The sequence below is a fragment of the Alosa pseudoharengus genome, unplaced genomic scaffold (genome assembly GCF_046254945.1).
Source record: "Alosa pseudoharengus isolate Yale_2024_CS ecotype anadromous, Long Island Sound unplaced genomic scaffold, YU_APseudo_1.1 YU_APseudo_1.1_scf_8, whole genome shotgun sequence".
NCBI classification, from domain to species: domain Eukaryota; kingdom Metazoa; phylum Chordata; class Actinopteri; order Clupeiformes; family Clupeidae; genus Alosa; species Alosa pseudoharengus.
Window position 1 is genome coordinate 37417135 of NW_027468870.1, and position 25861 is coordinate 37442995.

General features: G+C 45.8%; 1 protein-coding gene across 8 annotated transcripts in view; it reads right to left on the reverse strand.

Annotated features, from left to right (window-relative positions):
• The window catches only part of specc1 (sperm antigen with calponin homology and coiled-coil domains 1), a 95405-nt gene that overhangs the window by 44622 nt on the left and 24922 nt on the right, over positions 1-25861 (reverse strand). The window contains exon 1 of one of the 8 annotated variants that reach the window (XM_076274853.1): positions 10747-11359. The exons of the other annotated variants lie outside the window; for them this stretch is intronic. Within the exon in view, the coding sequence (XP_076130968.1) occupies positions 10747-10786 (40 nt within the window). The 5' untranslated portion in view covers positions 10787-11359. Of the gene's footprint in view, positions 1-10746; positions 11360-25861 lie in introns of those variants that run through there. 8 annotated transcript variants of the gene reach the window in all.

The window sequence follows — 25861 nt, forward strand, 5'->3', positions numbered from 1 at the left end:
CTGTGCGACCGTGCATGCATGTCACCTGATACTCAGCTTTTGGAGTGTATGTGAATTGTCAGTAGTTTGCAGCCAGCCAAATAAAGCTGACGAGAACTGCCAATATCAACAGGCCTGACTATCTGAAAACAGCACATATCCCCTTAGTCTACAGCCTCATTACAAATGCATTCTACAGCCTCTGGAGCAAGTTCATTTATAAATACATAATCATACGTAAAACTTCAGAATATATTAAATCAGTAATTCATTAACTCCACTTTAGGGCCGTTCTCTCTCCCTTCCTGAAACTACATCCAATCACAACACAACTAAATGACTGAATGTTCTCATTTTGTAACTGAATTACTGTCACATTTATTAAATCGGACCATTCTGATGGGACTACAGGTCTCAGACCACAGTAGGAGTTGCCTGGCTGGCCTGATCCCAGTGACCCCCCCTTTCTGACTGTCGGTGTCTAAGTGCACAACACTATGAGGGCCCCCCCCGGGCTGCCCCCAGTGCGCTCGCCCTGAGCCTTCTGATGGATGACAGATGTATAAATGTGACAGCGCCTCACTCCACAGGGGTCCTTGGCATCAGGGAGGGCACTCGAACACAAGAGGGTGGCACAGCTTGTACTGTGGTTTGACCTTTGCACCATGCACTGGGAGGGGAGCGAGGGTGGTTGTGGTTGTGGTTGTGGTGGTGGTGCAAGTGGTGTTGTTACATTACATTACATTTAGTAATTTAGCTAATGCTTTCATCCAAAGCGATTTACAAAAAAAGTGAATCTGTCAAGGTAGAGTGCCACAAGGGCATGTTAGTGCAGCAATAAGTACTACTGGCATAGTAGAGGCAGCTCTATAGTGTTGTTAGTGGTGCCGGATTATCTGCCACTCTGCATTCCCTGGCTCTCAGCCCCCTCCTCCATCGCCATGCGGCTCCAGGAAGTTCCACATGGGACGCCCTAAAGTTTTCCAGTCATGTGGATGTCAGTGTGAGTGTGTGTGTGTGTGGGGCGCTGGTGATGGTGGCATGTGTCAAAAACAGCCGCTGCCATTCTGTCCTGGCTTCCTGTTGTCCAGAACACCACGCGCTGGACTGGGAGAGATGGGCATGCACAGGATAACACTGGCGGACAAAGTGGCCCAGCACTGGCATTCCTCTCCGACTTCCTCTCATGGAGGAGGGGAAAAAAGGGAAAAGAATTTCCCCATGCGTCACTGTGGTGACACTCAATGGGCAAGATGGCAAGAGTCAAGCGAGCAGTCAGCAGGAATCAACATAATGCCAACACATGTCATAACACTGACACACTATACTGTATATTCAAAGACAACAATACAGCTTTGTACACCCTGGGGAGCTATTTGAAGACCAAACATGCGGCACTAAGCATCCACATTGAGAGGCTTTGAAGAGTGCATGGGATATAACATTAATATCCTAAAGGTCAGTTCCAGCTCCCCACTGGCTTTGGGTAAAATGATAAGTACATATGCAGAGTGGGATGATGGAAAATTGGAAACTACAGGGATTATCCATCCCCGGTCGTCATAATCAGATTTCAAAGACTCCTCTCTAGTCATCATCTCTCTTTCCCCCACACATCCCCGCATTGTTCCCTGAACTCTGTCACTCCTCGAGAGCTCCAGCCAAGACCAAATCTGCCAGGCTCAGCTTCAAATCCCAAAGCCTTGTTCAGAGAGAAAAAATATTAAATAAAGTCAAATGATCAGGAAATGATATCATGTGGAGGGGGCAGTAGAATACTCGTGCTGTGAAAGAACAGACCTCATTGACTGAGTAGTTGATTTAGAACCGATGTTACCAGCTGCACTTTATGGTTAAAGCAGCCGGGGAAGGGATACACTGTAGGAGCAGCAGAGACCCAGTAATGCAGCAGACCTGGAGATGGAGATGGAGACTTGCCCCCGTCGTACCCCCCATCCCACCCCACCCAACCGGTATAAGTCACTGCGGACCCAGAGTGGATGGGGACCTGATTTGTGCAAAGTGCGGACCAGTTTAATTAGGCTATGCTGGGATTTAAGAGGGGAATAAATCACTTTAATGATAAAAGCTCAAATGACATACACAAAGGGAGGCAGAGATCATATTCCACCCAGAACACCACCACAGACGTCCATACGCCTCCAAACACAGACCTTGCATAGCTTTAGCCAAACGTTTTGGGCCGGCTGTTTACGACAGATAAGGATCAACCCTATATATAATTGTATGGAAATTAGGAAATATGTTATTCTTGTGTTACTAAGTCTTTGATTGTATCGTGTTTTGTGTGCTTTGAAGTGGCTTTGTGCTCCAGTGCTTGCGAGCAGCATGCCGATCCCCTGTGCAATCACATAATGGGCCAATCTCTCAGCCCGAGAACACAGCCTTCCTTGACCAAACACCAGTCAAGATGTCACCCCAGTCAATGAGTCAGCCTTCTTTTCCCGCTGACTACTTCACGAACAAGCACTTTATAACCCTGCACCCTCGCCCCCCCCACAACGACTCTACTCGGCCATTTACCGTTCACTATTGGCCTGGGCCCATTCACTCCACTTAACCATAACATTACTTATCCATATTTTCATTCTTAAGTTCCCTCAGGAAAAAAAAGGACAGGACCACAGTTATGTTGTGGCAGATTCCACAGACTCGGTTAACCTGATGACAAGAGTCCCTAGATGACCAGCTGCGGCTTTAGGATTTGATTTCAGTCCGATAGGGCGTTCTTGCTTATGACATGCAACTATGGCAAGAGTAAAAAAAAAACATTGCCTGTCAAATTCATCAGAGTGAAAACACCAAGATTAATCTCAGTATTGCACTGCATCTCCTTACTATAGATTAGAAGCACGCTTCAGTATCTGTCGTGAGCTGACAGTGAGAAAAGCAACTGTTGCATACCTAAATGTCATTCCTAACATGTATGAATGGAAGAGACAGACCACAAACCTCTCTGACTTGAACAAGGGAAGTATCCTACTATGACCCATCAATTGCAACCATGGTTTCATGCACCAATAATGCTGCCACATCACCAAGTGCACAAACTCAGGCAACATGGCAATAACCTAATCATACATAACCAACTTACAGTCAGCGCTGTGTGGCACGTGGTTCTGAGCTCCAGGGCATGTTTTGTTCCTAACACACAGCTGCTGCCTAACTGTTGATTTGGCATTTGATCTGGACGAGCTAATGCTGACCAGATTTGTTTGGCGGTGCTTTCTGCATAGCATGTATTCTGAGGTCTGCATTGCTGCGGTTCTTTGAGAATGCTGCTTGTCAGACCATGTTCTGGCCCCGGAGCTGACAGTGCTGGTCTGTGGGGGGGCAGCGGCGCACGGGGCCGAGATGCTGTTTGATGTTCGCTTATCACACCCTCACATCAGTGTCCATGACTACAGCAATCTGCCAAGCTCCTCTGTGGCAGCGCGCGAGATTGTGCAGATATATACATGTAAAAATAGGTTGGATAGAACAAGAGAAAAGGGCTTTGTTTGGCTTGGATCAGATATTGGACAATTTCCTAAAAGCATGTAAGCAGTCAAGGCTGAAAAGCAATAATTTCCTGTGCCACAGCATTGTAAATCCTTTCACAAAAAAAACAATCTAACACAGCCAACCAAACGCTGTGTCTAAAACATCCATTTTCTCTCTCTCTCCTCGAGTTTTCAGAGATCACCAGTCATGACTAAAGCTAACCAAACACAGTGATATTCTCTCTCTTTCTGAAAGAGTGTGTCTTCAATACTGTTTTTAAATGGCACCATGTTTGATGTAGTCTCTTGTGATGGTGTCTGATACAGACCTTCACAAAAGGGCTTGAGTACTCCGCTGGGATGCAATGTTAACCTTAGTTTCAACCCATGAGCTGCAAAAATGTCATTTAAAACCTCACAAGATCCTCTGGTAATACTGTATACTGTACTTGTTAGCTACATATGAACAACAGTCTCATGGCATTATTTCAACTGCTTTGAAAGTCTAATTTCATGTAAAGGCTGGTTTCGGGCATTAGAGCATGAGTACATCAGTGATCAGAGGATTTTGGGTAATGTTCCCTCATTACATAAGAGGACAAGAGGTGACTGCGGCGTACACATTAAAGAGATGGCTATCTGCTGACTGACTTGATATCTCACTGGCTAAATTACCTAGAGAGAAAGCCAACGTGAAAGGGTTGACAGAAAGGTCTCGACCACTCACACACCACAGAGGGTTCCTTGGTTGGCCTTGCGCTGCACCGCATTTCAACACGCTTCATACCTGTAGCGATGCAACAGGAAAATATATTTTGAGTGAACTACTCCACTTTCAACATCTGAAGGTCATGAGTGATAATCCACAAGGTCACACTGGTATAAGCTCTGGTTCAGCACGAAGACAGTTAAATTATTTCACTTAAAATTATTTCACTTAAAAAAAAACATTTATTGTGAATTTTGAGAACAATAATGAACTTTTCACCACAAGATAACCCTGTGGTGGGTGCTTTGTGTGGGGTTTACATGATTTGTTTTACGCTCTGACAAAAGCCTCTCTCTAGGCCATTTCTCATATATTGGGATTTGAGGAGCTATCTATTCTGAGATTAAGTATTTGTCATTCCCCTGGGAGCGGAGCAGAGATAAAGCCTTAATGAGAAGCTGTAACACAGAGCCAGAGACAGATTTACCCACAAAGCACTTAAGGGGTCCTCGGCTCCACACTCCCTGACCTCCACTCCTTTTTTCTCTCCTTCGCTCTTGCTCTCTTTCTCTCTGTCATGGTCAACAAACGAACCCAGAAAAGCATCCATATCATAAAAGGGTATCAAAACCGATGCCCGTTTCAGCGGCAGGGAGAGAGGTGTATGCAGCCCCTTTCTCCAAAGAAAACATCTTAATCGGGGTGGAGCTGCATTTCTCTGTTTACTGTGAAAGCAGTCGTACGATCCTGTGACTCCCCACAGGCCACGGCACAGTTCCGTGAGACGACATCACAAACAAACAGCCTGTGTCTGACTGCACCAGGCCTCGATACGGACCTTCTCGCTGGGCCCAAACCAGACGAGATTACAGGGTGGTTTACGGTGGGAAACTTTTGTGTCTGTCTGAGGCTCAGACAGAGGTAAACACGCATGTTGAAATTTCGCTAGGACCGCATTGTTAGGCGATGGTCTGGAAGTATTTCACTGGTTTATTTATGGGCGTGTGTTTGAGAAACAAACCACGGCTGAACAGCAGTGGGTGAACTTTGGGTAATATTTGGGTCTCATGATCAAAGAGGTTTCATGTTTGTGTTCAGACTAACGCAACTGTATTTCTGATACTAACACACATGCACCAACACGTGCAAACAGACACACACACATGCACACGTAAGCAGAATAGGGTAAATCCAAATATGACACACCTGTCCTAGGCACACAAGGGACATAAAGGTGCGTGTGTTTACATTAATAGTCATTTCTTTCCTTTCAGGCGTGGGCAGGCTTGGCTTCCTCAGAGTCATGGACAATCCAGGACGTAGCTATACACCATATCCTGACGGTCAACTTCAATGAGACGACACACAAAGAATTTGCTGATGGCAGAATTTCAGGGCTCTCATGTTAACCAGCAGGGGTGCATCACTGCCATTATCCTTCTGAAACCTGGTCCATGTCCAAACCCTGCTCATGTCCAAGTGAAGCTGGGAGAGAAAGTGTTCATTTGGCCATGTACAGTGAAGCAGAATGCTTTTTGCACAATTGTTCCATAAAACAACTCACCCCTCAAAAACCGGTCAGTGAATGTAGCACAAACCACGTTGGTCAGCAGTACGTCCAAACTAAACACTTGGATTTGGCTGGTGCTTGCTAGCTTATTGGTCCATCAGCTCCACCAGAGTGCGGACTGTAATGGTGGAGACACCCGCTGGTGGCATGTTGCTGGGAGAGGGAGGTGGAATCACGCCTGCTGGGAACAGGCTCCACAGGGCAGCACTGCACCGAGCCCTTCATTGGCAGCTGATCGCTTTGCATTACCGGCTCACTAAATCTCAACTTCATGCACGACTGGAACCCTATCGAATGCCGTGAGCTTGTGAACATGCCACTGTACGCACACAAACAGACATCAGCATTCACATCCGCATATATGCTGTGCTATATCAATGTTGCTAATTTCACGTTGATGTGAAAGGTCCTGGCATGTCCTGGAGGACCAAAACAAAAGTGAAACAGTAAGCACCAACTCGGGCTCTGTTTCTTTTCTTTTCGACCAAAACCATGTTCTCAAGCAGATATAATCCTTCTGGAGAGTGGCCTGTAAAACAAGCCCGTATTATTACAGTCTGATTGCTGGAGATGTCCAGCGTTCTGGGTTGAGAAATCTTTTTCCGTTGGCCCCGCGTATCTCCTGCAGAAAGCTCCTGCTGTGAGGCCTATCAGACCCCCCACCACCCCCCACCCCCAACCCCAACCCGACTCCTGATGCCTGAGAGCGAACAGAGCAAAAACAAACAAGGTTGTTGTTCCAGTGAGTAACACTGTTATTGCGGCAGTGCTATCACCACTCAACTCACTCACACATTATCAAAACCTTCGCTCCCCCCAAACCTCCCCAAGTGTCCTGGCAGCTTACTGCCACATTACCCAAACCGCTAAACATTTGGGCAAGGCTGAGCCATCACCAAGCTCCAGTGGTTTTCTATCCTTTTTTGAGCATGAAAGAGCAGAATGCACCATTCCTCCTCTCTCTCTCTTTATTTCACCCTCCCCACACGCTTACTGTCTCTGGCTGTCTAGCACTCGCCCACCTCACTGGACAAACATCTCACAAAGGGCTGGGTCTCCTTCTCCAGACGAGCTGAAAATAGGCCCACTGTGCGGCCATATTTCACTGATAAGGTCATCTGGGTATCTACTGGGGGTGGGCACCGTGCCAGCCTGCCCTTGGCAACCGGGCAACGAGCAGCCTTAGAGTTCCGATACAGAGCAAAATATGACCTCTTGGCCGAGTGGAAACTTCTGATATTTCTGAAGTAATGACACAATGACATTCAATAAAGCTTGGCTCTGACAGTTCCATTGATAGCAGAAGCATGTTTCTTTGTGCATCCTCTCGTGGTTGTTCTGGCCCTAATAATGCTCAGCTGTCGGGAGAGAGAAATGATTCACGTTGCTGGAGTGCTGCGTGAGGACAAAAGCAGCGGATGACATTTTCTGGTAGAGGTGTTAGCCCCCATTCCCAGCAGCTCGCTTTGTCACTTCTGGAACATTGCGACGAGGGTGAGCCAAGCCTTAGCTTCGGAATTAAATTAGATATGAGGGATACCATGAGCTAATAGTGTAGTGGATCCCACCAGACAAAGACTGATCCTGAAGTTTGACAGGGAGTCAGAAAAACATTGACATCCGACATCAATGGATATACATTTAATATGACAAAACATGTTTATGACTGTACTTAGCTACCGAATTTACAGAGCACTGGCACAAATTACAGTAACATTATATTTCTCTGTCCTGTTGCAATCTTTTAAGATAAATTATGTTGCCCTTGTGACCGTTCTCTTCTTCTCCTTCAACACCAGGAGAGTGGACAAAGAAAAAAAAAAAATCACCCACGGAATAGTCGATTCTAATACCATTACGGAAGGCCGCTCCATACCAAGCCCGTTCGGAGGTATCGGAGTAATAAACAAGCGCGTGGCAGATCCATTAACATCGCAGCAGCTGCTCAGATTCTCTCCTGCCTCCCGGGGCCTCAGTGGAGCAGGGCATCAGAGACGCTGCCCCTGCCGCTCTCCACGCTCTCAAGCTCCTCCTTGTCTGAGTGTGATGGATTGCTGTGCTAATCATTTTCTCTGATGGATGAGGCTCATAATTGCAGTGGAATTCGGCATTCATAAACTCACACTCCAAAGATGATTACTTGGATCAACTGTGGAGGGGCCAGCTTGATGCAGCGGTCTTCTTCACATGACCCTGGCTCAGACAGAGGCATTGATTTGGACTGGCGAGAGGGCTCATCAATCCTGCAAATGCATTCATCCATCCAAATTCACGAACCACAGGATTCTGGAGACAGTGACTAACGTGAGCACCAAAACAGCTAAAAAACTCCACAGATATCCAAACATACCAGTCAGACAATCCTTTCAGACGAGATGTTCATAAACAGTATCAAATTGATCTTATTTATGAGGTCAAGCCCCATCTCCAGATTTACCTCATGCTCTTTCTTAAGAGCAGTAACTAACCTCAGAAACCTGACTGGTTTCGAGATACAAAACAGCATTGCTAGTGCTGTTGTGAGAGTGTGTTGATGCCCCTAGTCAGAGATGGTCAGTCCCCAGTGAGCTGTGAGTGTGTGTGTGTGTGTGTGTGTGTGTGTGTGTGTGTGTGTGTGGAGACAGATGAGGCGCAGGAGAGGCCCTTGGAGTCCTCTCCTCATGTGAACTGGACAATCTCGCCTTGTCACTGCACTGCACCTTCTGACAGCAGGAAGTGACACCACTTGGAGAACACTGAGGAGATGAGGGATTCTTTCCAGATGTTTCTGGCGTGCTGTCACTCTCAAAGCCCCCTGTGTGAGCGCACACAACTCTGTGAGGGCGTGCAGACAGAGCACGTGAACGTTCATGGATGGGGGAGTTCACTAATGAATGAATCATCAAAAGGAGGAGAGAAGACGCTCTAAATCTGCCAGGCAACAAAGTCACAGTCCTCCAAAGTTCATTTCTTATTAAACTACTGGGGGAGACATTCAGAATGAACCGCTTCCTGAGCGCAAACATAACATCTGCTTCTTTTAAACAAGGAAAACATAAACAGAGATTTTCCCACACATACTGCTGGCACTACTTGGGCTGGCCTCCCAGGTAAATTGTACCACTGCATACTTGTATTTTTTTACCACATGTCGCCACAAATGTTCTCCTTCTGCAACTCTTTCCCATGATGTTTGCAACAGGAAGCCTCAATCCCACAAAGACATTCTACACCAGGCAGAAACTATTAATGCAAAAACAATCATGATCACTACAGCCCCCTCTATGACTCAATCGCACATCTACAGGTTGACCTGTTGGAGGATGCAAAGCAGAGGCATTGTTATTGTGTGAAGGTTTGTGTGTGTGTGTGTGTGTGTGTGTGTGTGTGTGTGTGTGTGTGTGTGTGTGTGTGTGTGTGTGTGTGTCTGCATATGATGGGGGGTGCAACTGGAGTTAATCTTCTGTTTAATACAGTTGCCACAGAGGGCCTGCTGCGTTATCTCAAACAAAGCATATGCACACAGACACACACACAACACACGTACACGTACACGTACACACACACACATTCACACACTCCGACATGATGAGTCTTTTAAACCAGGAAGCCCGATAAGAGTTCGACAGCGCCACAGAGCCCCACTGCTGTGCTCTCCTCTCTCTGCCAAAACACACACAGAGACCTCATTCACCGCCCACAGATGTGCCAAAAGCTGCCAGACCACTGTGAATGCACTTATACATAGAGAATCCACAATAAAAAGAGGAGCTGACCAATGCCGCGATGGTAGACCAGGAGAAAACGGAAACACTAAAGGATAAGAGCGGATAGCAACGGCTATTGCTTTGTGATAAGGTGTGTGTGTGTGTGTGTGTGTTTGTTTACAATCTAGGAATAGAACATTATGCAAACACAGAGTAAAGGGGACAAATGTGACTGGAAAAAAAGGACATGGTGTGTGAACAACACAAAACAAAACAGAGAGAGAGAGAGAGAGACAGGCGAGAAAAAGAGACAAAACATGGTGATGGAGTGAACTGACTGCTTTGTGAAGTGAAAGTTCTAAAAAAAGGCTGTGAGATGTTTGGAGGGTGCGTGGGGAGGGGACTTTGTAATGGAAATGAGACTGTATGAGTGTGAGGCTGTTTTATCCCTCGGTCAGCACCGAGACTGTGGAGGCCCCGTGATAAGCACCAGAACTTCCTCAGGTCCAACGAGCCTTACTCTTCCACTCTCATCCCCTAACTCTCTCTCTCACTCCCTCTCTCTCTCCCTCCCTATCTCTCTCTCTCTCTCTTTGAGCAATGGAAGTCTGACAAGTTCAACCCTTACTCAGCACTTTACATGTCTCAACATATGAGAACACATCCATTAATTTAGCACGCTCGAGAGAGACGCCGTGGCGGAATCGGCCAAGAATGCCTGTCACCATCAATCACGCTGAAGAAAAGACGGAAATAACAATATTCATGTCTTCTCTCTCAAGTGCTGCCTGAAGGATGTTACTCAACATACAGGGTCATTAGTGTAAAGCTGTAAGGTCTGACTAAACAGTTCAGATCCCGGTTTCCTGAGAGTCCGCACACAATAGCAATGATGAAGAATGAGCAAGGGAACGTTGACAATGAAAAAGCCATGTGTTACCAAGGCAATGACAACTGACAGACGCCTCTTGGCGTCATGTCAAACATAAACATGAACTTACTGTAAGTGACAGTGTACTGTAGGAGAGGAGGTGTGGGAGAAAAAGAGACAGACACAAAGAGACAGAAAAAAAAGACAAGAAAAAAAAGAGAGATGGAGACAGGGAGTAGGGAACAGGAAAAGAGACAACAGAAGGAGGGAAACAAGAGTCAAGGACAGAGAGAGAGAGAGAGAGAGAGAGAGAGAGAGAGAGACAAAAAGAAGAGGAAAAAGGGAAGGAGACAGGAGGAAGAGAAAAAAGAGAAAGAGACAGACAGTCTAGCACAGAGCTGAGCACCCATGCTTGTGTGGAGGCAGACCTGGCTCCTGCTCCTCGGCTCTCCCTGCTTGGTTGCCCATGGCTCCGGTGCGGTGCGGTCCACTCCGCTGCACAGTCCTGGCTCTCCCTCCTCTCTCTCTCTCTCTCTCTCTCTCTCTTGCGTGCGCACGGGCGGGCTCAGCCTAATCCATCAGCCACGGCCGGCATGGGACCCAGACACGCCGGACAGGTGAGCAGAGCACAGCGGAGACGCCTGCTGCCACTACACACACACACACACACGCGCGCGCGAGCGCATGCACACCACTCTGGCGACGGTTCCACAGAGATCCCGGAATGGCTATCTGCCCTACTGTTCTTCCTCTTCTTTTGGTGTCCTTCCCGCGCTGCTCTTCCGCGCTGAGTCAGCCGAACCGGTGAAGCAGTCCTTGGGGCAGTAACCTGGGCGATGTTGGATTAGGAGAGAGGCAGTGTGTGTATGTGTGAGTGTGTGTGTGTGAGTGTGTGTGTGTGAGTGTGTGAGTGTGTGTGTGTTTGTGTGTGGGCTAGAGTCCCCCTGTTGAGCCAGAGTCCGGGCTGTGTAGCCACTGGTGACAGTGACAGACTGAGACTGACTGGTGGCAGTGGCAACAGCAGCAACAACAGCAGCTCCACCAGCAGCAGCAGCAGCACAGACAGAGGCAGAGGCAGCACTATGGGCTTCATCAGACTCTGAGCTGCTCTAATCAGTATTCAGTAGGGGGAGTGGCCACTAACTCACACACACACACGACACACACACCCACAGAGTGTGCTGGTGATAGACTCTGCCACTCCTCCTCCTCTCTCCTGTCCACTCCTCCTCCTCTCTCCTGTCCACTCCTCCTCCTCTCTCCTGTCCACTCCTCCTCTGTGGCTTCTACTCTGCTGCTATCTCAGTCCAGAGAGACATGCTAACTGCACAGCAGATAGTGGGTGACAGGCTGCCAACATGTCTGTGTGTGTGTGTGTGTGAGAGAGAGGATCTGTGGCTGGACAATCTCCTCCTAACTTCCCCACTCAGAGAACAGAGGGAGCTCATGAAAAGGGAGAGAGAGTGAGAGAGAGAGAAGGGAAAGTGGGGGTAAGTACGGCACACAGACGGAAAAGTAGGGGAGGGAAGGAAGGGGGGGGGGTGTTGTCCGCTAAGTCTTCTTGGCAGGCTCCAACAGTGGAGTGTTCTCTTTTCTTTCCTTTCTTTCTTCACTTCAGTGTCTTTATCTTTTCATCCATCCATCCGTCCGTCCTTCTTTAGAGGCAGATGTGGAGAGCCATTCTGACAAACTCTCCCGCCTCTGCTCATATGCACAAACACACACACACACACAACCCTGTCTATGTCAATAAATGCAAACACACTCTTCCCGTCCGCACCCACACCCAGTCTGTGTGTGTGTGTGTGTGCATGTATGTGTGTGTTTGGTTGCATTGCTGATGCAGAGGGGGTTGGTGTGTGTGGCTCGCCCCAGTGGGAGGTGAAAGGGAGTGGCGCTGCTGCTGCTGAGAGGAGAGCTTGTGTTTTTCCTGCTCATTCACAATGTATGCGTCCCTGAAATATTTAGAGCCATAAAAGCGCCGCATCCAAACCCAAGTTTGAAGAAGTACTCGAATGTGCCCTGTTCACTCACAACAACCCCTCCCTCCCTTAACAATTAACAAAGATCATCAGAACAACCCCTTTCTCCTCCATCATCTCTCTCTTTCTTTCTCTCACTCTCTCTCTCTCAGTCACCTTTTCTCATCCTCTCTCTCTTCCAGTCATCTGTTTTGTCCTCTCTCTGTCCCCTCTTCCCTCTCTCCGAGCATAATTTCTGCTTTGGTGCTGGTGTTAAGGCAGCTTGAGAGAGTGTGTGCGCAGCATGAGCCTCCTGTTTTAATCCCATTACGGAGGGCTGTGTGTGTGGAAGCGTTCGGCTGCCTCATTCCCATCAGCCAGGCTTCTCTCCCTCATTACGCCACAACCACACACACACTCTTTCACACAGATACACACACATACGCACACACACACACGCTTACTCTCTCACACAGATACACACACACACTCACACACTCTCTCACACACATACGCACACATACGCACGCACACACACACACTCACTCTCTCACACAGATACACACACACACACACACACTCACTCACACACATACGCACACATACGCACGCACACACACACACTCACTCTCTCACACAGATACACACACACACACACACACTCACTCTCTCACACAGATACACACACACACACACACACTCACTCTCTCACACAGATACACACACATACGCACACACACACACACACACACACACACACATACGCATACATACGCACACACACACATCACACACATGCAAATACACCACAAAGACTCTCTCTCTCTCACACACACACACACATACACATGCTTATACACCACACAGACTCTCTCTCTCTCTCACACATGCACACACACACACAGTCCTCCTGAGGTATTTTAACAGCAGATGATTAAAAAAAAACCCCTCTGAAAACATGAATTTTCTCCTCTTCAGTGCAGGTGTATGAGTATAACCAAACCAATGACCTTGATATTGTGCTTTGGTCTAGACATTGAGTCACAGAAACAGCCTGAATCTGCCTTGGCCTTCCACTGCCCTATGAGGTGAGAGCACAGGACGATGCACACTGTGTGTCCTTTCTGAAAGCATTGTTTGTCTGAGGTCTCTTGCAGGGAGCAGGTTGCTTGGGGGTGGCTGTGTGTGTGTGCGTGTGTATGCGTGTGTATGTGTGTGGTGAGGATGGCAGTGGCTGAGTGTTGATGCCTGTGCTCATACCAGTTCCGTCTACCTGCTGGTGTACATGTGCGGCAGAGTGTCTGTCGGCGGTGGCGTGTCACGGCTGACCGCACATTGAGGTCACGCAGTCCCAGCGGGACGCCAGGTGGCCCTGTGCGTTCATACCAGGAGGGGTGTGGAAGGAAGGGGGGAGGGGGGGGGGGTAATAGTGGGGGGCCCACAGGGCTGTCTGGCCTTTGGACTCAAATACTCCCATCATCCTCTGGGGTGGTGGTGGTGGTGGGACTGCTGTCTGGGCACGTACAAGTCACACCAGCTCCCACCCCCCCTCTACTCCCCTCCTCTCTCCACTTTTCTGTTCCCATCCTCTCTCCTTCTCTCTCCTCTTCTCTCCTTTCACCCCCACTCCCCTCCTCTTCTCTACTCTGTGTTCCATCCTCCCTCCTTCTCTCCCTCCTTCTCTCTCCTCTTCTCTTAAGTCCTCCAGCTCTTCCTGCTGCGGCTGCTTCTGCTCTTCATCCCTCACGGTGACGGGAGGCAGCAGGATGGTTCTGACACAAACATCACTCATCTCAAACTCTACAGGGGCTAAGCAGGCACACACACACACACACACACACACACAGAGACCCATCCCTCTCTCTCTCCCTCCCTTTCTCCAGACAGATGACTGTTTTTGGCTGAGCTATGAAAACGGCAATGATTCTGATGATGGGATGCAAATGGGCAAAAAAAAGATGAAGCATCCCTCCCTGTGAGACCCCCCAAGGCCTGAAACAATCTTCATAGAAATCCATATGATCTGCGATGTGGAACAGCTGTCCTACCCTAAGTTACAACCAGCTGGCAAAAAATAAACCTACAAGAGTTTTGGCACGAGCATTGTGCTTTGAGCTATAACTTTTCTTCCCGTAAAAATGCCACATGATCTGGGAACAGGACGCAGCAAGAGGACACAACCTCTGGCTTTGGTCCTGATTAAAGGCTTCGGTGATTTACAACTCCTCGGACATGTGTGAGAAGAGCCACCCCCGCTCTGCCATCCCATAATGAGATGCCATGTACGGGAAAGGCCGGGCACTGTCGGCACCGTGACCCAACTTCTCGCCTGAGTCATCGAGTTCATAAATGAGAGTGACTGGCGCCTGATGACGGTGACATAAGCTCTTCCTGAGAAAATATAATCAGGCCTCAATGACATGATGACCACTGGGAGCTGCGCCAGCGCTTCACTTCCCTTCACTCAGTTGGTCCGAGGACAGGTGGCCAACAGACAAGTCCCTTTCCCCACACATGGCCTTATGCTTGTACTTGACTGCTGCACCGTCATGTGTCAAAAACAAACAAAACAACTTAAAAGGCAGTCCACACTTCTCCTAACATGAACTGTTACAAGTGTTCTTCCGAAACTGTGTGTAATCCTGCAGAATATTTTAACTTCAGATCTAAACCATGTCATGCTCAGATGAATGCCAAGAAACCTTCTCATGTGAAGGTTGGACTGCCTAAACCCACACGTGGACCTGCCCATACCCAGGGAGAGAGAGAGAGGGAGAGAGAGAGGGTGGAGGAGGGAGAGAGAGAGAGAGAAGGAGGGGGAGAGAGAAGAAAATAGCAAGAGAATGAGAGAGGAGGAAAGACAGAAATAAAAAGAGCAAGAGAGAGAGGGAGGAAGAGAAAGAGAGTGTGTGTGTGTGTGTGTGTGTGTGTGAGAGAGGTATGAGTGGTTGAGGCGGTTCCACCTGTGAGAAAGGCCTCTGGGAGTGCCTCCTGGAGGAGGTCTATTTATAACCAGATGAGCGAGCGCGCACACACACACACACACACACACAGACACCTCCTGTCATCTCGCTTGGCTGGAGATCCTCCCCAGTCGGTCACAAGCTCCACTTAAATATTGATGAAGTCCTCAAGTAAGTGGTGTGGTCCCAGTAGGGTTTTAACCCCTCGCCTAACAGCTTTGTTACACCGACTACCAAGGGCGCTCAATCTCCATGGCAATCATTCAGTCTCCATATACATTTAGAATCCCGTCCACCACTGGTGCATCAGACCTGCCAGGTCCGATTAGTAAGATGTGTTCAACTGAACAGAATGGAAAACCTGATGCAGTAGATCTCAATGCATGTGAATGAGTCCAAGCGTATTCTTCCTCCAGCAGTTCCACAACATATCGTTTGTATTCAAGTCTTAGATCTGCTATACATTAATGAATAACAAATATGATGCAGTGTGTGTGTGTGTGTGTGGGAGAGAGAGAGAGAGAGGGTGAGTAATTGATTGTGTGTGCAACTGTAAGAGAGAGAGGAAGAGGGTGAGGGAGCAGCAACATGCAGCAACAATTTCAGAATATTTTATTAGCTCAGAAGTCTGAAACAAACTGCAACATTCATCATTTTACATCAGACCTATTTCAATCTGCAAAATGCATGCAAATGTATGCTTGAGAGAGAGACAGACAAAAAAGGAAAGTAGATCGAAGAGAGAGAGAGAGAGAGAACACAAGTGTGTGTGTGTGTCTTGTGCGTGCATGCCTGTGTGTGTGTTTATATATTATGTGTGTGATAATAAAAGTAATACTGAAAACTGCCAAACACATCTCTGTCAGACAGCGGATCAACCCTGACTCCTGTCACTTCATCACCAGCGGCAGCAGCAGCAGCAGCAGTCCTATCTGGAGCATCCCCAGCATGGGGCGCGGGTAGGGCTGGGATAAACGATTATTTTTTAAACGATTAATCTAACGATTAATTTTTTCAGTCCGATCCGATTCGATTTCGATTCGATTATCGATTACCTCCCTATTAATTGACTAATAGCAACTTATACATGTTGGTTTACATATCTGAATGAAAAAAACATGAATTCTTAACATTGGAATATTATGTTTATTGCTCTTAAGATTCCAAAATAAAAGACTATACAAGTGCAAAGTAATGCATTCTTAGTCAGAGGTAGCATTCAGTTCAGTAGGTCTAATTGAGTGCCTGTCACTTTAAGACGACGTTCGTGAACATTAACACCGTTAAAACGCTACTGATGTGTGAATGCAATTCATAACGTAGTTAGTTCAAATAACGGTTCGTAGCCTACTTCTCCTTGGGACAAGCACTTTTGAATCTTGGTAAACACTTTTCCATTTACATTGGGATTTTTGAAAACATTCAGAGTCAATAAAATGAGCCCTACATGAGTAACGAAATTGACAAGCAGATGTAAGTAAGCATGCTAAACTTGACATCCGAACAGTATTCTAACGTTAGCTTTGAGATACTGCTTGATTGCATAACTTAACTTAGTTTGGTCTCCTCAATGTAGGCTATGTTGTGATGAGACCTTAGCAGAGTTAACTTTAATGCAGCAGTTTTGAACAAAATTGCGCAGCATGGTCATGATGCTTAGCGGATTTAATAGCAATTTAGCCCACCGTGTTCTAAGCAATGCTTCTATGTTGTAACATTCAACAATCGTGAATATTTTGTTAAATGCACATGCAGAGGAGGAGCAGCGGGCTCGTTACAAGAGAGAGTGGCCGGGGCAAGGACATGGCTGCGTGCGTGAAAAGCACAGCTCAATGATTTCGTTAGCCTGGTCCTTACCGCCTGTGACTACGTTTCTCTTCGTCATACAGTCTGGAACAAAGTAATAATAATCTGTCTCCGTAATGGGCGGATGCTTATTTTGAGGTTTAAAATCATTGGAGTTCCCTTAACCAATCAGCAACGCTTGGTAATGACGTGTGCTGTGCGCCGGAGTTCAGGCTTTTACGCTTCCCACTTCCGCTTCAGGCTCTTCTGCTCTCAGTAGACTGTCTCAGTAGTAAACAGACCGCTGGCTAGTATGGAGGCTACCTGACCGCTAGGGCAGTCTCTTCGTAGTGGATATATCTCTAACTTGCGCCAGCCACAGACCGAGAGTTGTATACCAAAAGCGTCACATCGCCGAGATTATATCAGATCTTGTCACACGCCAGTTTTCCCTCTTATCTCTTCTCGCCGCTTATCAGACGATTGTTGTTCTACGCAGCCCGGTGACTTCGTCGGAGCTTACTTTGTTCTCCACGGGCTGTTCAGACTACACTCTCGGATAAGTTGGATTGTACTGACGACCTACGTGTTATTTAACCTGGAGCTTGCCTCGGCATAAAACAACGCAGCCTACCTTGAGCCACGCTAGGTGACTGGCTAACGTTACTGTCCACAAGCACGGTAGCCTCGCCTGGAGCCCAGCTCGGCCACAGGCTAGCCTCTGTCAAACACAAACACGGAGCGGTTTACCTTGAGCCCAGTTCAGTAACCGCTAGTCCCAGTCAAGCACAATCACAGCAGCCTTATCTTGAGCTCCGCTCGGTAACCGGCTAGCTCACGTCAAGACACACCGCCTCGCCTTGAGCCCCGCTCGGTAGTGTAGGGTAGCTAGTAGCTAACATTCCATTCCTTAAGTAGGCCTATGCCGCATTGATTTTGTTAAGGTAATTTGAGAGTAGGGGGGAGAATAACGAGCAGCAAACGTTTATTTGAAAACATGATAAGTAGTGATGCATGTAGTAGCCTACAATTGTGCGTTTAGGTTTAGCTATCACTCTGATAAATCAAACTTTTCCCAAAGCCAGTTGGAAGGAGAGTTATAAGACGTCCTTGCCATTTATAAAAATGCTTAAATTGCGTAATGCCCTCGAGAGTTGAGACAACTTCGTGGATAGCTTCTAGCGTCTCTTCCTCCGTCACCATTGTTGCTATGCTGTTGAACTACAAGCTTCGCTGGACTACAAGCAACTCGGCAGGCAAGTTCCGCGTCATCACTCAACTGTTCGCTGATTGGCGCGGTCGTACGCGAACCGCATACTGTCGGTTGGGCCAGACTACGTGCTAGGCTGGAATCAAATTTTGGCCGGAAGTACGTAGGATGGTAACACCAGGCTATGATTTCGTGGCCCCCAGACACAGATTAGTCAACGTATGGAAAACACTGAAGGTGTAAAATTCAAAATATTTAGCGGCACACATTATGCTTAATGAATCGACGCGCATATTTTGCGTCGACGTCATCGAATACGTCGACGCGTTGTCCCAGGCCTAGGCGCGGGGCTGGCTGGTACCCACTGCTTCTTACAGCAGACACAGGCTCTGGACCCAGACATCCATCAGCTTACACAAACCAATTTACAGCCAGAGAGCAGCCGGAGAGGAAATAACTTTATGCGTTATCTGCCTGACTAGGGCTGGCTGGTGTGGAGCCAGAGGAGCGGCTTTAGGGGGAGCAGGGCTCTTTGTGAAGGGACAGGGCAGGGGGAGGTGGGCTTGGGTGAGGTCGGGGGTGTTGAGGGGGGTTCAGGGGGTGAGTTGTGTGTGGTGATGGGTAGTGCAATGTGCTGATGCGAATCACAGCGATGTGGCACAGCTGCAGCTGAGTTTGGGCTGATTAGTAGGTCATGCTAGCCTAGAAATCTAGACGCACCCTAGCGGCGGCAAATTAATTTGCTCAGCCTGTACGTCTAGTATCGAACCATAGGAATTTCTATTGGCTTAACACCGTGGATGTTCTCCAATCACAGCGCTCTATTTCGTTAGAGAGTCTTAGCGGGCTTAACAGGATAACGACATCCTGCAACGGTGAACAACAAGGAAGGTGGCTATGGCGAACGAAGAGCGGTTGTTTGAATCGGCGTTGGCGTCAACTTTGGAGGAGTTGGACTTGTGCTTTTCTTTGAAAGTAGAGCAACACAATGCACTTAAGTCATTCCTTTCGAAGAAGAATGTATTTGCCGTTTTGCCGACCGGATACGGATATGGTCGTAGCGCTGGCCTATTGCATGCCTTGGCAGTTTGAAAGACAATTCTCTGCCCGCCCCTTGGATTAAGCAGGTGAATGATTCGATTCCAGACTATACATTTCAATGATATAGGATGGCCCGCCAGGCTAAGGTCATGCATGAGGGATTCTCAACACTGAGGTGGCTTCCCACGAAAGCACACATTGATTCCAATGCATCAAAATATGACAATTCAAATTATGCTACTACCACACCCGACAAGTGACAAAAATAAAACACAACCAGTTGGTCTAACGTTGAAATAATACACAAACAAATTACAAAAAAAACAACAAAAAAAACTAAACTTCAAAGCAGTGTTTAGTATTCATATCTGGGCAAAGGAGGGAAAACTGATAAGTGAATAGCTCCCTCTAAAGAAAAGACATGGCATAACTTCAAAAGGCATCAACATAAAAATGCCACCCTTGAGAATCAAAGCCCTCTCTCACACAGTAAAATACCACGACATGACCATTTGAAAATACCCTCCATCATCAAACGAGCATGTGGACAGTCTAAATGCCAGGCCCAGAAGCATGCTCACTCACAACCACATCTCCAGATCTGCCACTCAGAGACGTCCATCAAGCCATATGCTACCCTGCCTGAGAGGCGCTTTCAGCCTGATTAAAACCTACAGTCTGTGGACCTCCGCTAACTTCCACTGACGTGTAGTTTCCCCTCGTCTATTAGATATGAATCTGGCAGAATCTGGCATCTGCTCTGACTGACTGTTAGCTTGATAATAGCAGAGAAAATACTGAGCGCTCTGCTGCCTCGCTATTTGTCTTCCACAGCCGCATATCCATTTAAGCACTATAAGGTATGCAGCTAAATTGGCCATGCTTTCTGCTTTGCATACCACTGTGACAGAGAGAGCAGTAAACAGACACTTTTTTTCCAGACTGTTTTGACAACATCGGGGTGATTTCAGGGGATTTGTTTGTGTCGGTTTACCTTGTTGTGAGTCATCTCCAAAAGCCCAGAGAGACGGATTTCTGTGATTTGGGGATCTTGCAAATAAACAGCGTTTGATCGGTGTGTGTGACGGCAGGTTTTAATGAGCTCTGGATAAACAAACACTCTGTGAGTTCAAACCACCAGGCTCAGATGGCCACCAGATCTGAGGGCAACAGAGCGATCCAACCCAGAACACACACACACACCAACACTATACACACACAAACACACTGTACACATACACACAAACACACACACACACAAACACACACACTGTACACACACACACACACAGATACACAGATACACACACACACACAAACACACACACACACATACACACATACACACACAAACACTGTACACACACAAACACACAGATACACACACACACACACACACACACACACAAACACTGTACACACAGAAACACACAGATACACACACACACACACACACACACACACACTGTACACACACAGACACACAGATAGACAGACACACACACGCACAAACACTGTACACACCGAGACACACAGATACAGTACACACACACATACACACACACAAACACACACACACACACACACACACACACACACACACACACACACACACACACAGATAGACAGACACACACAAACATTGTACACACCGAGACACACACACACTGTGTGCACACACAGACACACAAACACTATAGACACACAGATACACACACACACACACAAACACTGTACACACACAGACACACACACACACAAACAAAGACACACAGATACACACATACACTGAAAAACAGATCAACCAAACACAAACACGCACATACAGTAGGGGCACAGGATTGAATACAACACTGTTGACGTGGGCACTGACAACAACACATGGTCAAATCATCTGTTTTTTAAAGGCGTAAAGCAAACATGTGAGGGCATACATTCTTGACATTTGGCAGACAATTTGACGGCTTTTAATGGGTGTTATAAAATTAGCACATTCATTGAGCATGGATTTTCAGGAGTGACGGCACCACTTATCTGCCTGGGTGAAGATGAACACCTCCCGAGGGCTGATTGATGTGTGACAGTGTGCACCAACCGTCATGTGGGGGCGAACCACCCAACCCAACAATGTGCAGCAGTAGGGTATTCAACAACAGGCAGCTCCACCCCACACACGCTATTTAGCCACAATGCCGAGCCCAGAAGTGCTACGCATTCCTGCACAACGTGAGCCTGAACACTAGTCACAGGGAGAACTCTCTCACCCGCGCCTAACACACACACACACACACACACCCTCATTTAGAAAGGTCAACGCATGGACCAGGAGGACCACAACAAACATGCGCACACAGAAAGCTTCATTCTTGTGTAGGGGTAAGGTAAACCATGTTACAGTTTTTGCCCATTGCTTGAACACTATAGACACATGCTTAGACCAAAGTAACAAAACTTGAAGCTTTTGTTACTATACCTTAAACACAGTGTAACCATACCTTAAACAAAAGCGCTGCTTTGCAATTCAGCAACACACTTGCTCTTTTCTGCAACACACTTGCTCCTGTACACTACACACTATTGGGTCATTCCACGTCAGTTCAACCAGGGCCCACGCACTTAGGTCTCAAAAAATTCTGAAAAAATTACCAGGTGTACCTATGTTACCCAGGAGACATACTGTAAAATTACTTTTATGTAAGATCAATACTTTCCAAGATACAGCCAGTTTTACAGGGGGAGGGGGGTGTCGATTTTGTCCAGCCTCTTTTTTTTGTCAAAGTTCACAAGCCCACAGCGCAAGAACTAAACCATGTAGGAGGCTCAAATTTTGCATGGTGGTACATAAATAGGAATAGTATGTAGAGCCCGACCGATCTATCGGCGGGCCGATATTATCGGCCGATATTAGGCATTTTCCAAACTATCGGTATCGGCATTTATAATGGCCAATAAATGAATATTTTAAAAACTTGTTACAGTGTAGTTGACTGTCTGTCCTTTTAACTTATGACAATGTGACTGAAGATGTATTTCTTTAATAGCGTGACAGTTATAGCAGTGAGACGTATCATCTCTCCCCGGGCTGTTATTTTGAAAGCGTATGTTTTACAATTTGCAGTATGACGTTATCCATTGCTAAATGGCTCATCATAGACTAGCTAACCACAAAGCTAGCTAATGCTATGAATATCAGTGGAAGACCGCTAACGTTAACATTAATGAGCTTGGAAACCACAACGAACTTATTCTGCCTAAATAAAGTAATGATTTATTACTAGTATATCTGTAGTTACAGTCCCTGCATTGTAAAATGTAAATTAGACGTGAGAGGAGTGAACATTTAGACATAGAGAAAAAGTATCAAACGTAGCTTGTGCAAAACGTAGCTTGTGCATAAAAGTTAGCTTTTCTTTTACACGTGTGTGAAATCCAATGACGCCAAGTGTGCGCTTCAGACTGTCGTTCAGCCGCAGCAGAGTTACATAATGGATTTAGATCACAATAGTAAGTTTTAGAAGGCAGGCAGCAACTGATGATTGAAAATGGTTTGATGTAGCTTGATGGAAATAATTTTAAAAGTGCAGGTAAAGGGATAAGCAAGCTGACATTGTAATTATAAGGTAGCTTATAAGGCAATAGGGACTAATTATTACACACGCACACTCAAACATTTAAGAGTGACCTTTATCTTGTTTAATGATAATACAAATGATGATGATAGTAATAATGTCATCATTATTTTTTGTAATTATTAAGTCTTAGTTCAAAGTTATATTTATTAAGCTTGTTGTTGTTATTCTGTTTTTGTTCAAAAAACTAAGTTTCATATCTTAAGTTTCTATTTTTATACATTTTATTTATCAGAACTTTAATATATTTCGATGTTCCTCTGTTCCACTGTGACAATATTATTTAAAAATAAACAAGTTTTTTTTTTTTAATGGATTATCATTAGGGATGTCCGATATTGGCTTTTTTGCCGATATCCGATATGCCGATATTGTCCAACTCTCAAATTTCGATTCCGATATCAGCCGATACCGATGTCGATATATGGGTTATTTTTCCTCAAAACTAATTTAGGTAACATCACATATCTCCTGTTGTGGAATTAACACAACATGCTTAATGTTATTGTGATGCCCCACTGGATGCATTCTTGAATGCAACAAGGCTTTCCAAATGTTAACATTGTCTGTGCAAAATAAGAAAAATACTTGCAACATAGCAGAATGTAAAGCCAACTAAAATAACAGGCATAGTGTATGACAGGCTACCCTTTTTCTGTGTTAAATGAGCCTGCATTTGTAGGATGCTTCATGAACTGTTTCTTTAACTAAAACTCAATCACCTTAATTGAATGAATGCACAAATATGAGTCAATTACAATGTGGCAAGCAACTATACTGCACAATTTTGAAAACATTTGTTTGAGCTACAAAAAATACTTCAGGCTTGAGGTGAAGTACAAAAAATAAAACATTTTAAGGTGTACAAATCTAAGCAGCCTTTGTCCCTAGCCCATTACTTGGGCTAATGCAATCATTGAAATTATAAACTGGGCTCAATCAGCACTGCTCTACATGAGCAACAACAAAGAGATGCAACATTAAGGTAGTGTGCAATAAGAACAAGGAAGGCACAAAGTTTCAGTCCAGACCTTCCAGAGTAGTAAACAAAGTCCTCCTTTAGTATTAGTCCAATGAACGGGGCTAAAAGACTGACTGGCCTTCATAACGGGCCATACCCACAATCAGGCTTGGAATTTCACCATTTTAGGGGCAAGGCCACTTAGCCTTCAGTTGGGCATATTTGGTAGGGGGCACAAAGGCCACATGTCAGGGCACCAAGGCCAAAGTTAACTATAGTAGGCTATAAAAATTGTTGTATTCACTTCAGTAGACCTGCATCACTGTATGAAACATTACAAAAACATAAAACATGACATATTACATATAACTGTAAATCATCTGATCATCTAATATTTTCAGATATCTAGGCTATATTTAACATTCATTTTATATTTGGCCTGTTATGAAATCATGTATTGAACAATTTAAGCACAGCTCAGCTTTGAGAAACTCAGATGCATGCTTAGCATTTTGTGATCATTAAGGCTACTTTCACAAACTCTAATAGTCAGCTGTCCTCTGATTTACCGATATTTAGGCGACATTTGTAATATTTGTTTTGTATTTGGCCCGTTATGAAATAATGTGGAACAATTTAAACACAGTGTAAAACTTAAATCCCAAATTTGGAGACATCCATGTATGTTGAAATTTACTGCAAATTCAAAACGGGATTAGTCTAGAACGGCTAACTGTACAGGGGACTGATTTACACCTTTCTGTTCGGTAAGGTCTGCTGTTTATTCTGATATATGGTTTGTCATATGTTAAACGAAGGGTTCTGAAGTATGGGTAGGGAGATGGACGCAAAACCTTCAGTAGAATTTATGATTAAATTGAATGATATTATTTACTTTTCTCGCGAACCGTTCACACAGCAATTAGCGGCTAACATCGTTTAAAAGCTGAGAAAAAGCTCTTTCATGTGATACTTGTGATGTCTGTGTGATGAGTAGGCTTCTTCGCGAGTAGTTCAACTGAGAAGAATGGGTTAATTTGGACGCACTTTCTTGCGCTGTCACTTTCTCCACTGCGTAATTTGGCCATAGGCCATAGGCTAAATATATATCGCTATTAGTAGGACGCAAAGCAGAATATTTAAAGAAGGGGGCACCAAGGCCACCGTGGCCTGTAAACCTCTGATTTTCAAAGGGGCGTCACGGCCAACGCAAGGGGCTACGACGGCCATGGCCAATTCCAAACCACAGACATAATGTTGAAACAGAGCGAGCAAGTTTGTTACTGCAGCCATCCACGCTTGTTTGTATGCTTCAAGACGCAGCTTGATGAGGTCATCATCTGTGCGCCGGTAAACGCTTCAGGAGCGCATAGGCACTATTTGGGTGTAACGCAAGGATTATTTTATCGGTTTTAAGGCAAAAAAAATCCGATAACGATATTAACAGATATTACATTTTTATGCTAATATCGGGCCGATAATATCGGTGGGCCGATATTATCGGACATCTCTAATTATCATATTATTTTAGTCAATACTCATAAATAACTACAAATAACTAATGTTAGGGAAATCTGTTAATGTTTTGTTGCGCGTTTCTGAAAAAAAATATATATATCGGCCGATATATCGGAATATCGGATTTTTAAATCAACAAATATTTGTATCGGTATCGGCCTTCAAAATCCTTTATCGGTCGGGCTCTAATAGTATGTAGCAAAATCATGCAGGAAATGGATAATCCTGCATGGTCATAGCTGTCCCTCAAAGTTGATACAAATTTTATTGGAGTTTTTGGCTGGGCTCTGTTTAAGCCTTCAGAAGACATATTTGTACTCAACATAGGCTCTTGATTTATTTTCCTTACTTAGATAAGTAGAAACACTTTTTATGTACCAGCATGCAAAATCTGAGCCTCCTACATGGTTTAGTTCTTGCGCTGTGGATTTGTGAACTTTGACAGAAAAAAGAGCCCGAACAAAATCGACACCCC